Source organism: Chiloscyllium punctatum, chromosome 10, assembly GCF_047496795.1.
Source record: "Chiloscyllium punctatum isolate Juve2018m chromosome 10, sChiPun1.3, whole genome shotgun sequence".
Classification (NCBI taxonomy): Eukaryota; Metazoa; Chordata; class Chondrichthyes; order Orectolobiformes; family Hemiscylliidae; genus Chiloscyllium; species Chiloscyllium punctatum.
Window position 1 is genome coordinate 6,772,614 of NC_092748.1, and position 12,342 is coordinate 6,784,955.

The 12,342-nt window shown below is 42.8% G+C and overlaps 1 protein-coding gene across 1 annotated transcript in view; it reads right to left on the bottom strand.

Moving 5' to 3' along the window:
* asb1 (ankyrin repeat and SOCS box containing 1) overlaps positions 1-8,718 on the bottom strand; it is a 33,368-nt gene extending 24,650 nt beyond the window's left edge. Inside the window, exon 1 of the mRNA XM_072578388.1 lies at positions 8,300-8,718. Coding sequence (XP_072434489.1) covers positions 8,300-8,565 — 266 coding nt within the window. The 5' untranslated portion in view covers positions 8,566-8,718. The remainder of the gene's footprint in view (positions 1-8,299) is intronic.
* Between the last annotated feature and the right edge of the window lie 3,624 nt (positions 8,719-12,342).

Genomic DNA, 12,342 nt, shown 5'->3' on the forward strand with positions numbered 1-12,342 from the left:
AGTGAGTCTCTGCTCTTGTTGGCTTGTTACTCATCAATGAAGTGTGCAAGAAAGGATGGGAAGAGGCATATAAGTCTAACAGCATGACCCATCCGGACAGGATGTAGCTGACATGCACGAACAACCCAATATCCTGACTCATAACCTCTTGCAAAAAGTAAAGCATAAAATAAAAACCAAGGATCCTTGGATAAATTAAGCTGAGAAATCTCATTGCTTTTAATTTTGGTTCCATCCACCTTCAGCTCTTCAATCCTCTTAAAAGATTGGACTCCTCCAATTCAGACCTTTTGAACATCCAGTATTCTAATGGATCTACCACTGTTGGCCATGCTTTCAAGTGCTCAGGCCCTAAACTCTGAAATCCCTCTCAAATCTCTTTCTTCATTTAAATTGCAACTTAAAAAATTTATATCCAATCAAGCTTTAGATCATCTGTCCTAATGTCTCCTGAAGTAGCTCCATGTTCAATATTAATTCTCCTGTGAGCACTTTGGGACATTTAACTCTGTTGAAGATGCTAAATAATACAAATTAGTATTAGATTGTTGGCATAGAACTTGATTATTGCTGGAAAAAAAAGGCATGCTGTCGACTCATCAGGGCACACACAGGAATGCCAAATTCGAAAAGGAGGAACAACGTATATACACATGAGAATAAGGTGCTAATGGGTTGACAAATTGATTCGGTTTTTTTTGAGGCATTGCTAAAACGCACCAGCAAACTAGTAATTCCCAAGCTTTTGTTTAATTCAACAAAAGGAGCAATGCCTGGACATTTTCCTTTTGCCTGCAGAGGACAGGTCCCTACGTATGAATACATACTTCAACACTATGCCTCCTTTCTGCCCCCAATAATTTTCAGTTGATCTGAGGCTTGCACCTGACATTTAAGGTCTTCATCTCATTGGCAAGGCCACTCTGATTGCAAATCAAGGAGAAATTACTCATCGTACATGACTTGTTTTATCATTATACCAAATGCTTCATGATGCTGTAACAGTGCTTGTGCTGAGCAGGAGGTCATTTAGTTTGAAGGATGTGGACTAGTAGTTGAGGTCCCTACGAGAATAGAAATGGACTTGTAAAGTTGGTGAATTGTCACAGCTCGTAAGGAGTAGGCGACTGATGGACAGTTCTGAGTAAGGCAGTGGGATGTGTTTTCTCAGCCTGATAACGCTGTTCAGTCAAAGCAGAGGCTGGAGGATTCACACTGAGGAGATGTAACCACCAGAAACCACTGCATTCATAGATGCTTATAACATCAGATCGTGTCCCAAGGTGATCCACAGAACTGTTATTCATCAAATCTGCAATCAAGCCAAATAATTAGGAATGGTCAGAAAAAGAGGTAGATTTTTAAGCATTTTCTATTTAAGGAGAGATAGACGTCAAGGAGAGGTTTATGAACAGACCTGCAGCATCTAGGGCCTGGATAGTTGTCGTCATGGCCACCACCTGGGAGTCAAAGTAAATGGAGGATAGACAACAGAATTTGAGGAATGCACAATTCTGAGAAGGTTGCAGGATGGGGTGGGGTGGGCACATGGTGGTCTCATTGGCAGGGGAGGGCTTGGTCACAAAGCAATTCATCCCAAACCTCTCCCCACCAGTGACCCTATTTTAAGCCTTAGGAATTGTCATGACCCCTCAGTGAGAACAGAGAGAGGGAGGGAGGGAGGGGGAGTACAGAGAACAGGGGAGGAGTCAGCAGGCACAAAGGTGATGGATCCATTACAGGTTAGAATACGAAGAACAGAACTTTGGACGAGGCTGCGTTTACAAAGTGTGGGAAGTGGGAGAACTTGAAATCATCCAGTCCAAAGATGATAAAAAGCATGGATGAGGCAACGATGTACTGAGGTTGGAAGGAGCCGGCTTCTGTGATAGGAAAGATTCCGAGTCAGAAGCTCAGCTCATGCACAAATAGGACATCAAACTTAAGATACATGTGGCTCAATCTGACACAGTGGCAAGGGAAGGGATGTGTGTGAAAGAAATGGCTTTGTTGCAGCTCGGACAGGACATGAGGCAAGACACTAGAGAAACTGGAGACGGATGCAGATTCAAGGCTAAATCAGGGAAAAACATGAAATCAACAGGCCATTCAGACATTTATGTCTGTTCGGACATTCAATTAGATCGTGGCCAATCTGGACCTTAATTTCAGTTATTCAGCAAATTTCAGTCAACCTGGCTTAGTGGAGAAAGGAAATGAAGGGATGCGGCAGAGACAATGCAACAGCAGTTCTTAGGTTTAATGGCAAAGAAGTCCACAAAATTCTTGTTGGAGCTGAGAGTGGAAGGGGCAAGAAAGAAGGGTTTAAAAGAGAAGTTTGATACTGGAGCCACACAGCTAGAACAATACTAGAATGCAATGAGCATTTATGTGGGTGAAGAGCAAGGCCTCATGGGTAGTGCGATGGGGAACTCAAAACTGGAGAAGGTGCCATCATGGTCAGGTAGAGCGACCAAGGTAAGAATGAGGGTTACACTCCCATTGTGGTTGCTTGGGTCGGGTAGGTAATGGAACATGTAGCTGCATAGAGAGGTTTCAGGATGAAGTAATATGTTATTGTCCACAGGCCAGGTTTCCATCAAAGTCATGACGTCAACGCATTTATCCACAAAAAGATCCAGGGTAGCTCACATACAAACATACATTCTCAAGCAAGAAACGAAGTGCAGAAGGAGGAAAAGCCAGGACAGGTCAGAAGAAAGTAACAAGAGAGGAGAACGGGGCAGTTTGGGTTGCAGCTCACAACAAGGCCTCGATGGTCCCTTCAGAGAAAGCTGAGAGAGATACAGAGGGAAGCAACGGACTTTCATGCAAATTTAATATTGGATACAAGTCCAAGTTATTTACTAACAAAATTAGTGAAATGTGGTGTAGTTGTGTAGTCTTGTATATGAACAAGTTGCTCTACAATTAGGAAAACCCCAACTGCATTGACTTTCTGGTTCTTGAGCATATGTATTTGTAACAACCATGTTTTGTAGTTTATAACTGATATGTAGTTGACAGCATTTGTTGTCTTACAAGCCACAGACCATGAGAACAGCAAACAACTCCACATCAATCAATCTAGTGAACAATGACAGCAACAAGGATGACATCCCTTGCTAATAATGGTGCATTATCAGATACTTGTGTCAAACTAACATTCCAGCATGCTGTATAAGTGATTATCGTATAACTCATGGGATTAATGAATTACCTCAGAATAAAAGACGATCCTAGAAAATAGTGATTATAATATGATTACATTTTATATTTGGTTTGAGAAGGGAGAGGAGCGGGTCTACTATTTTAAAATTAAAAAAGGCAAATGTGCCTGCATGAAAACTGGAAAGAACTGGAATAATAGGCTAGCCAATGGGTCAGTGAAGTAGCAGTGGCAGACTTTTACAGGGCTACTTCAGGATACTATGAATAAGTACAAGTACATTCTTACCAAAAATAAAAATTCCATGGGGAGGATTCACCTCCTATGGTTAACTAGAGGAGGTAAGGAGAACATAAAACTGAAGAAAAAAAACATAACTGCACAAAGAATGGCAAGTTAAATGACTATTCAGAATACAAAGGACAGCATATAGTTTAATCAGGATTAATCAGTTAGAACAGGAGAGAAAGCTAGCTAGAAATGTAACAACAGATAGCAAGAGCTTCCACAGGTTTCAAAAAAAAGTAAGCAAATTGAGTATTGGTCCTTTAAAGAGTATGAATGAGGAGTTAACAGTACATGGCAAAGAAATAACATGAATAAATGTATTTTGTTTGTCTTCATAATAGTGATTATGAAGAAAATCCCACTAAAACCTAGAAATCGTGAGGTTGAAAGAAGAGAGAAACTTGGTTAAAAAAAAGTAATCACAAAGGAAATGGTACAGACTAAACTGATGGAACTGCAGGCTCCCGTCTCTGGGTCTTCATAGAGTCATAGAGATGTACTGCATGGAAATAGACCCTTCGGTCCAACCCATCCATACCGACCAGATATCCTAACCCAATCTAGTCCCACCTGGCCCATATCCCTCCAAACCCTTCCTATTCATATACCCATCCAAATGCCTCTTAAATGTTGCAATTGTACCAGTCTCCACCACATCCTCTGGCAGCTCATTCCATACACGTACCACCCTCTGCATGAAAAAGTTGCCCCTTAGGTCTCTTTTATATCTTTCCCCTCTCACCCTAAACCTATGCCCTCTAGTTCTGGACTCCCCGACCCCAGGGAAAAGACTTTGTCTATTTATCCTATCCATGCCCCTCATAATTTTGTAAACCTTGATGAGGTCACCCCTCAGCCTCCAGGGAAAACAGCCCAGCCTGTTCAGCAGCTGCCCTATGGCTCAGATCCTCCAACCCTGGCAACATCTTTGGATGTTAAAAGTGACAGCTAATGGAGGTAGTAGTTGTATCGATGTGAATTTTCCAAAATTTGTTAATATTCTGGAAAGTTTCATTACAGCAGAAAATAATAATATAATCCCTCTATTCAAAAAGGAGACAGAAATTGGAACATTTGCAGTTAGCCTGACATCTACCACAGGGGACCTGTTAGAATTGACCATTAAAGGGAGCTTATAACTTGGCATATGGAAATACTCAAGGTAACTGGGAAGAGTCAGCAATGGTTTTGTGAATGGAAAATTGTGATGAACCATTTTTTTGGAATTCTTTGAAGCAGTAACACATAATGTGGATGAAGGGGAGCCAGCTGATGTACTGAATTTGAATTTCCAGAAGGCATCTGATAAGGTGAATAGGAGCTCATGGCATAGGGAGTAATATGACTGGCTGGAATGGCAGAAACTTGAGTCTGCAATAATGGACAGGATGTGGCAAATCGAGTCCTGCAGAGATCAGTGCTCAGCGTGGACCTAAGGAGGGAGTCGCGGAGGGAATGATCTCTGTGGAACGCAGATGGATGTGGGGAGGGAACTCTGGTGGTTGAGTCTGATGGTAAGTGGCAGAAATGGTGGAGGATGATGCATTGTGTCCCAAGATTGGTGAGGTGGAAGGGGAGGACCGGGGGGGTTCTGTCCTTGTTACGATTGAAGGGGTGGAGTTCAAGGGCATTGGTATGGGAAGGGGAGGAGATGCACTGGAGGGCATTGGTGACCACAGTGAAGGGGAAACTGCAGTCCTTGAAGTAGGAGGCAATTTGGGATGTTCTGGTGTGGAACAGATTCTCCTGGGAGCAGACACGGCAGAGGATGCAGACAACATAGAAGTGTTACATGACTGTAAACAAATCTGGCAGATGGAGTATAATAAGAGAAGATCTGAAGATGTTCAATTGGCAGGTGGGACAAAAAAGCTGAGTATTTGTTAAATGGTGAATGACTGTAGAATTCCAAGATGTAGCAGGATTGCAATGCTGTCATGTATGTGTCACATAAAAATAGTATGCAAGGCTAATGGGATGCAATCCTTAATTACTCTCAAGTTCCATGCTAAAGTAAAGATGTCATCCTGCAGTATATAGGTATTGCAGAAACCACATTTCGAATACGGTGTACAGTTTTGGTCTCCTTATTTAACAAAGGATGTAAATGCATTAGAGGCAGTTCACAGGCAGCTTACTGGATTGATTCCTGGAATGAACAGGTTGATTTATGAGGAATGATTGGTGGAAACAAGCCTAGCTTTCACAGAGTTTGGAAAAGCAAGAAGCAATTTAACTGAAGAAATTGAAAGTTCTTGATAGGGTGGACGCGGAAGGGACTTTTTTTTTCTAGGAGGTTGGTCCAGAACAAGGGGGATACTGTTCTAAAATTAGCAGCACCCCTTTAGGGCAGGTTTAAGGGGAGTTTTTTTTCCTTTCAGAGTTGCGCAACTCAAAACTCTCTGCCTTTGAAGGCAGTAGTGTCAGGGTCTTTGAATAATTTTAAGATGGAAGTGGATGGACTTTTATTAGATAAAGAAAGGAATGAATGTGAATATGGAATTCAGAACACAAACAAGGCAGCCATTATCTTATTGAGTGGCGGAACAAACATGAAGGGCCGAATGACTTACTTCTGTTTGTAATTCATATGTCCGTATCATTCTTTTTTTTCACTGAATCTGGTGGAAGTATCAGATTAAACATTAAACCATGAAAGTGGATTTTCTTTCTAATGCTTGTCTGGATCCACAACTTGATGTCAGGCAGTTCTGAAGGGTCACCGGACCCGAAACACTAACTCTGCTTTCTATCCACAGATGCGATTTTCCAACAACTTCTGATTTTGTTTCTGATTTCCAGCATCCACACTTCATTTTTTTTATGTCAGGCTACAGTAAGGTCACATTCAGTCTACATGGCCTTTGTAAATAGTACCATATACTACATTAGCAAAGACCTCATGCTTTACAAACTGATTGATTAGAATTATATCTGATGTTCTACTACCTAACCTACAAAAGGCGTCAAAGGCCATGAGGGCAAATTATAAGATTTACTAAAACTGATACCTGAGAAGATTTGAGTAATGAGGAAAGACTGGTTTGGTGCACAGTTGGAAACATTAGTTGAGACTCGGTCATGAATTAGCTGCCCATCTTCTTACCTGTCGTCCAGGCCAAGGGATTAATTGCGAAGGGATCAGTAAAAATTGCTTCAAAAATGTAAGAAAAGCTAGTCTCTTAAAAAAAATGCATTAAAGAAAACAAAAGCCTTCCTCCAGACCAAAGGGGTAGCCATGGACACCCGTATGGGCCCAGCTATGCCTGTCTCTTTGTTGGCTATGTAGAACAGTCCATCTTCCGTAGTTACACCTGACCGCCCCACCCCCACTCCCCCAACCTCTTCCTCCACTACGTTGATGACTGCATTGGCATTACCTCGTGCTCCTTTGAAGAGATTGAAGCTGATGAATTGCTCACCAACACATTCCACCCCGACCTTAAATTCACCTGGACCATCTCTGACACCTCCCACCCCTTTCTGGACCTCTCCATCTCCATTAATGACTTGACACTGACATTTTTTACAAACCCACCGACTCCCACAGCAACCCGGGTTACACCTCTTCCCACCCTACTTCCTGCAAAAATGCTATCCTGTATTCCCAATTCCTCCGCCTCCACCGTATCTGCTCCCAGGAGGACCAGTTCCACCATAGAACACACCAGAATGCCTCCTTCTTTAGAGACCGCAATTTCCCTTCCCACATGGTAAAAGATGCCCTCCAATGCATCTTGTCCACATCCCGCACCTCCGCCCTCAGACCCCACCCCTCCAACCATAACAAGAATAGACCCCCCGGTGCTCACCTTCCACTCTACCAACCTTCGCATAAACCAAATCATCCGCCGACATTTCCACCACCTCCAAACGGACCCCACCACCAGGGATCTATTTCCCTCCCCACCCATTTCCACCTTCCACAAAGACCATTCCCTCCATGACAACCTGGTCAGGTCCATGCTCCCCTACAACCCACCCTCCCTTCCTGACACCCTCCCCTGCCACCGCAGGAATTGCAAAACCTGTGCCCACACCTCCTCCCTCACCTCCATCCAAGGCCCCAAAGGAGCCTTCCACATCCATCAAAGTTCTACCTACATATCCACCAATATCATTTATTGTATCCAATGCTCCCGATGCAGTGTCCTCTACATTGGGGAGAGCGGATGCCTCCAAGCAGAGTGTTTTAGGGAACATCGCTGGGACATCTGCACCAATCAACTGCCCTGTGGCCCAACATTTCAACTCCCTCTCCCACTCTGCTGAGGTCATGCAGGTCCTGGGCCTCCTCCACCACCGCTCCCTCACCACCCGACGCCTGGATGAAGAACAGCTCATCTTCCGCCTCGGAACACTTCAACCCCAGGGCATCAATATGGATTTCACCAGTTTCCTCATTTCCCCTTCCCCCTTTCCCCCACCTCACCCCAGCTTCAACCTTCCAACTCAGCACCCATGACCTGTCCTACCTGCCTATCTTCTTTTCCACCTATCCACTCCACCCTCCTCTCTGACCTATCACCTCCAACCCCACCCCCATTCACCTATTGTACTCTATGCTACCTTCTCCCCACCACCACTCCCTCTCTCATTTATCTCTCCACCCTACCTCTATTCCTGAGGAAGGGCTTTTGCCCGAAACGTCGATTTCCCTGCTCCTGGGATGCTGCCTGACCTGCTGTGCTTTTCCAGCATCACTCTAACCTAGAGTCTGGTTTGCAATATCTGCAGTCCTTGTTTTTACCCTTATGTTTCTAATACCTTTGTCTTGCCCACTAATGTAGGCCAGGCCAGGAATGATGCGTGGAATATTATCAGCGACAACAGTGCCCTCACCTCCTGAAGTTGTCCTCTTGGAGGAGACTGGTGATGGTGTCCAGGTCGCCCACATAAGTGGCATCGTGTAGCCGGGTGTCCTCGCCCCCTTCCATGGGACTGTCACAGAATTGTTCCCGCAGCCACTCCTTGAGATCCCGGCCAGCCCTGGCTCCAGCCGCGGCAGCAGCTTCAGCCTCTTCCTGCTGCTGCTGACATTCAGCGCCGGGATTGAACACAGCGCCGCCGGGGAAGCGAATCCCGTCCACCGCATCCCGATCCGACATGCTAGCCGGCTTTCCCCCGCACTTACTGCCCGGAGAGGATTGCAGCCATTGCAAACTGGGGGAAAAAAAACTAATAATACAACAGGGCGACTTCCACACCCAGCACTGTCTTACTTTGCATTAACCCCGGTCCCAGGGACCTCCCATGTTGCTTGTGGCTCAGCTCCTCTGTGGTCGAACACGGTGCCACTCAAGTCGGTACCGCTCCTCCTCCCCAACAACGGAGCTAATGCACAATTCAAACCCATTGGCCTAGGCAAAGGTGCTGCTACTGCTTGCTGCAGGACATCAGAACCTGGAACTGGTTGGAGCATCCCTTTTGCAAATTTTTAGTAATCTATTACCAGACACCTCCAACAATTAAGCAGCAGGGCTCAAATTCTGCATAATAAATTGTATTTTGAATTACACTTTTAAAGAAACAAGAGAAGGCCATTGGTTATGATCATGGTTGGTCATTCAACTGTTCCGCTCTCCCGTCCCCAAAAAGCTTTGATCCCTTTTGTCCCTAGTGCTATATCCAACAGGTGTTGCAGATGTTTACTGGAAACAGTGATTTTCAACTGGAGTTCCCCAGGGCCCTTTGCTTTTAGAATACAGAAGAGTTTATCTCAGGTCAAAAGAACTAAATTGAAATAATTATGATATGCCAGCAAGATATAATCCATAATAATATGTTACAACTATCTAAAATTTAAGACTATGATTTGGTTTTTCATTGTTTTAATAGGAGAGGGTTGGAATTGTATAGAAATTCACACTATATTTTCAAGATTTTTATCAATAAAGGTTGGAAACCATTAATTTAGAGGTTACTTGCATATATAGCAACTTTCATGAATCATAGGTGAGACAGACTGTCCTCTTTGCTTGCATCTTCCTTCTACCTAAACTGCATTGCCCACCCCCAAGACCAGCCAGTCCACACATCTACATTATTACTCAGAATGCTAGAAAGACACTGTGAGCCCCTGCTCAAGAATCACTGATCTCTATGTGAATCAGGTCCTAAATAAAAGGAAGATCTTTGTGCTCAGTGTGTGATTTTCATTAAATATAAATGTTGTTGCAAGTATATAGCTCATGACTCATGTTTTCAAGTTTAACTTTTGGCTTTGAATTATTTTAGGAAGTAAACATAAATTAAGTTGAAGACAAACAATAAACCCTGAGAGACAAATCCCGAGACTTCACCTGACCAAGGCTTGTGATTTTAAATAAACCTGTCAGATTATAACCTGATGTTCATATGACTCCTGACTTTGTCCATCCCAGTCCAACATGGGCATCTCCATATCTTGAGTGGTGCTAATGGTCATTAAGGATAATGAATCTACCAGTCAATTTGAAGCCAGCCCAGAGAAGGTCACAATGCTCTCTGGTTTCAATTTATCGGTTGGAAGAGGTTTGTGGTTCCTTTTTGGTGTTCATGTTATTTGCACCTCACTCAGAGAATTCAGCCAAATGAATGTGAGACAGACCTGCACTGTAAATAGAGTAAAATCCTAACTTCATCATTAACCGTGTGGAGGATGGGTAAGGTTTAATCTCAGTTTGAATCCTTTGGAAAGAAAAGCTGGTTTGAAGTCTGGTTTGAAGCTAGTGAGAGAATCCACAGTAGACCTCATGCAAAAGAAAGTAACCAGCAGGTTAGCTTGGAAGTATTAAAGAGTAACGAGAACAAGGGACTTGAGGCCTCCATTGTCAAGAGACTGTAAATGAAATTACTTATGGCTGGTTCCTACAGAAGTTAATAAACTTCAGAATTATGTGTCTTATAGGAAAATTCTTGGGAATGTAATTGACCAGTGTACTTAACATCTACAGCTAAAAGCCATTGTATCAAATTAATATTGCTGGATTTATTAAATTATTTTATACATATTACAAGTATTTGTTTTAAAAAATACACTATCTTGTGGCATCATTTTAATGGGGCAAACAAAGTATTTGGATTTTTTTTCAAATGTTAATGGTCCATAACCAGATTGTAACAATATATAATTTAAATATTGGTGGAAAGGAGAGCTATTTTAGAATTTCAATTACTCATTTTTCTTTTGCATTCTACATTACAGTGTTGCATTATAGCCAGTTCTCTAGCCTTGATTATCTCTTTGGTATAATCCTTTGAAGATCAGTTGGGTGTTGTTGTAAAGCAGTCTTACATTTATATAGCAACTTTCACAGTAATCAGTTGTCTTGAAATACACTACAGCCAATGAATCCCTTTGCAACATAGGAACTACAGAGCCAATGTAGAAAAAATAAATTTTTTAGTTTGTATTTAGGTCTATAGATTTTTAAATACTTTTAAAGTATTCAATTAATATTATGATTAATATTGGTCTAAAAAATTACAGTAACGCATAAACAAAGGGGATTCTTCAAGAGCAAAATGCAGGAATATAAGAGAAATTCATTCATAAAATTAAATAAGATAAATTAGTGTGGCAGGACTGGTTATGTGTTGCTGCCGTGGTATGTGGAAGCTGCTGGTCACCAAACTGATCAAGAGCAAACACATCTTCAGTAATTGTTTGCACCTCAAGAAAATTAGGATCCAATTAGGGAAAATTGGAATTAGTGGAGAATCAGGAATGCGAGCAGCAGGCCATGTGCCATATCATGGAAGTGGCAAGCTACCTGGTCACTTTGTTCCATGAGGCAATCACACCCCTCAGATTAGGTCATTCTAATTTGGCCAGTGAACAGGGACAGGAAGGTGTCACTGCAAGTGAAACTAGTCTGAGACCTGAGGGTAGTGTTTGAAGAGCATTGATTCCTATGACTGTCCAATAGTTGCTGGGCTCTTGTAAATTATGTGGACAAGAGCACTGACTGCAGGGAAGATGAACATGGTACAGGGAACTCAGGGGGAAGATATAGGAAGGCAGTAGTGTATATTTAGGAGGATAGATAGTGTTCTGTACAGCTATGGGCATGAATCCTGAAGGCTATGTTGCCTGTCCAATTCCATGGTTAAGAATGTCTGCTCAGACATCTCAAGAAAAGGAATTAATAGAATGTCTACAAGATGGTTTTTGGAGCAGTCGGGGTAGAACCCAATAAGGAACAGGCAATTCTGGATTTGGTGATGTGAAATGAGGCAAGATTGATTGGGGTGCTTCAGATGAAGGAACCCCTCAGGGGGCAATGACCTAAAAATGATAGAATTTGCCCTGCAGTTTGAGAGGGAGAAGCTGGAATCAGACGTAATGGTATTACAATTGAGTAAAGGTCACTACAAAGACATGGAGGAGGAGCTGGCCAGAGTTAATTAGAAGGGAATGTCACGGAGCAGCAATGGCAAGAGCTTCTGAAGGTATTTTGAGAGGGCACAGCAGAAATTCACCACAAAGAAGAAGAAACATACCTAAGGGGAAGATGAGGCAACCATGGCTAACAAGGGAAATCAAAGACAGCACAAAAGCAAAAGAGAAAGTCTACAATATGATGAAGATTAGTGGGAAGTCAGAGGATTGGGAAGCCTTTTAAACCCAGCATAGAAAAGTGCGAGTATTTAGATGTACATCTGTGATGCCAAGACATATAAGGGTGTGGGCTAAGTGCTGGAAATCGGGATTAGAATAGTTAGGTGGTTATTTTCAACAGTGTAGGCACAATGGGCTGAAGGGCCTTTTTGTGTGTTGTAGATTTGTACAGATCTATGAATCTCAGAGCTGGAGTAGGCCGTTCAGCCCTTTAAGACTGCTCTGCCATTCAATATGAGCATAACTGATCCTCTGGGGCTGTAGAGAGGTGTTTAAACTGAAT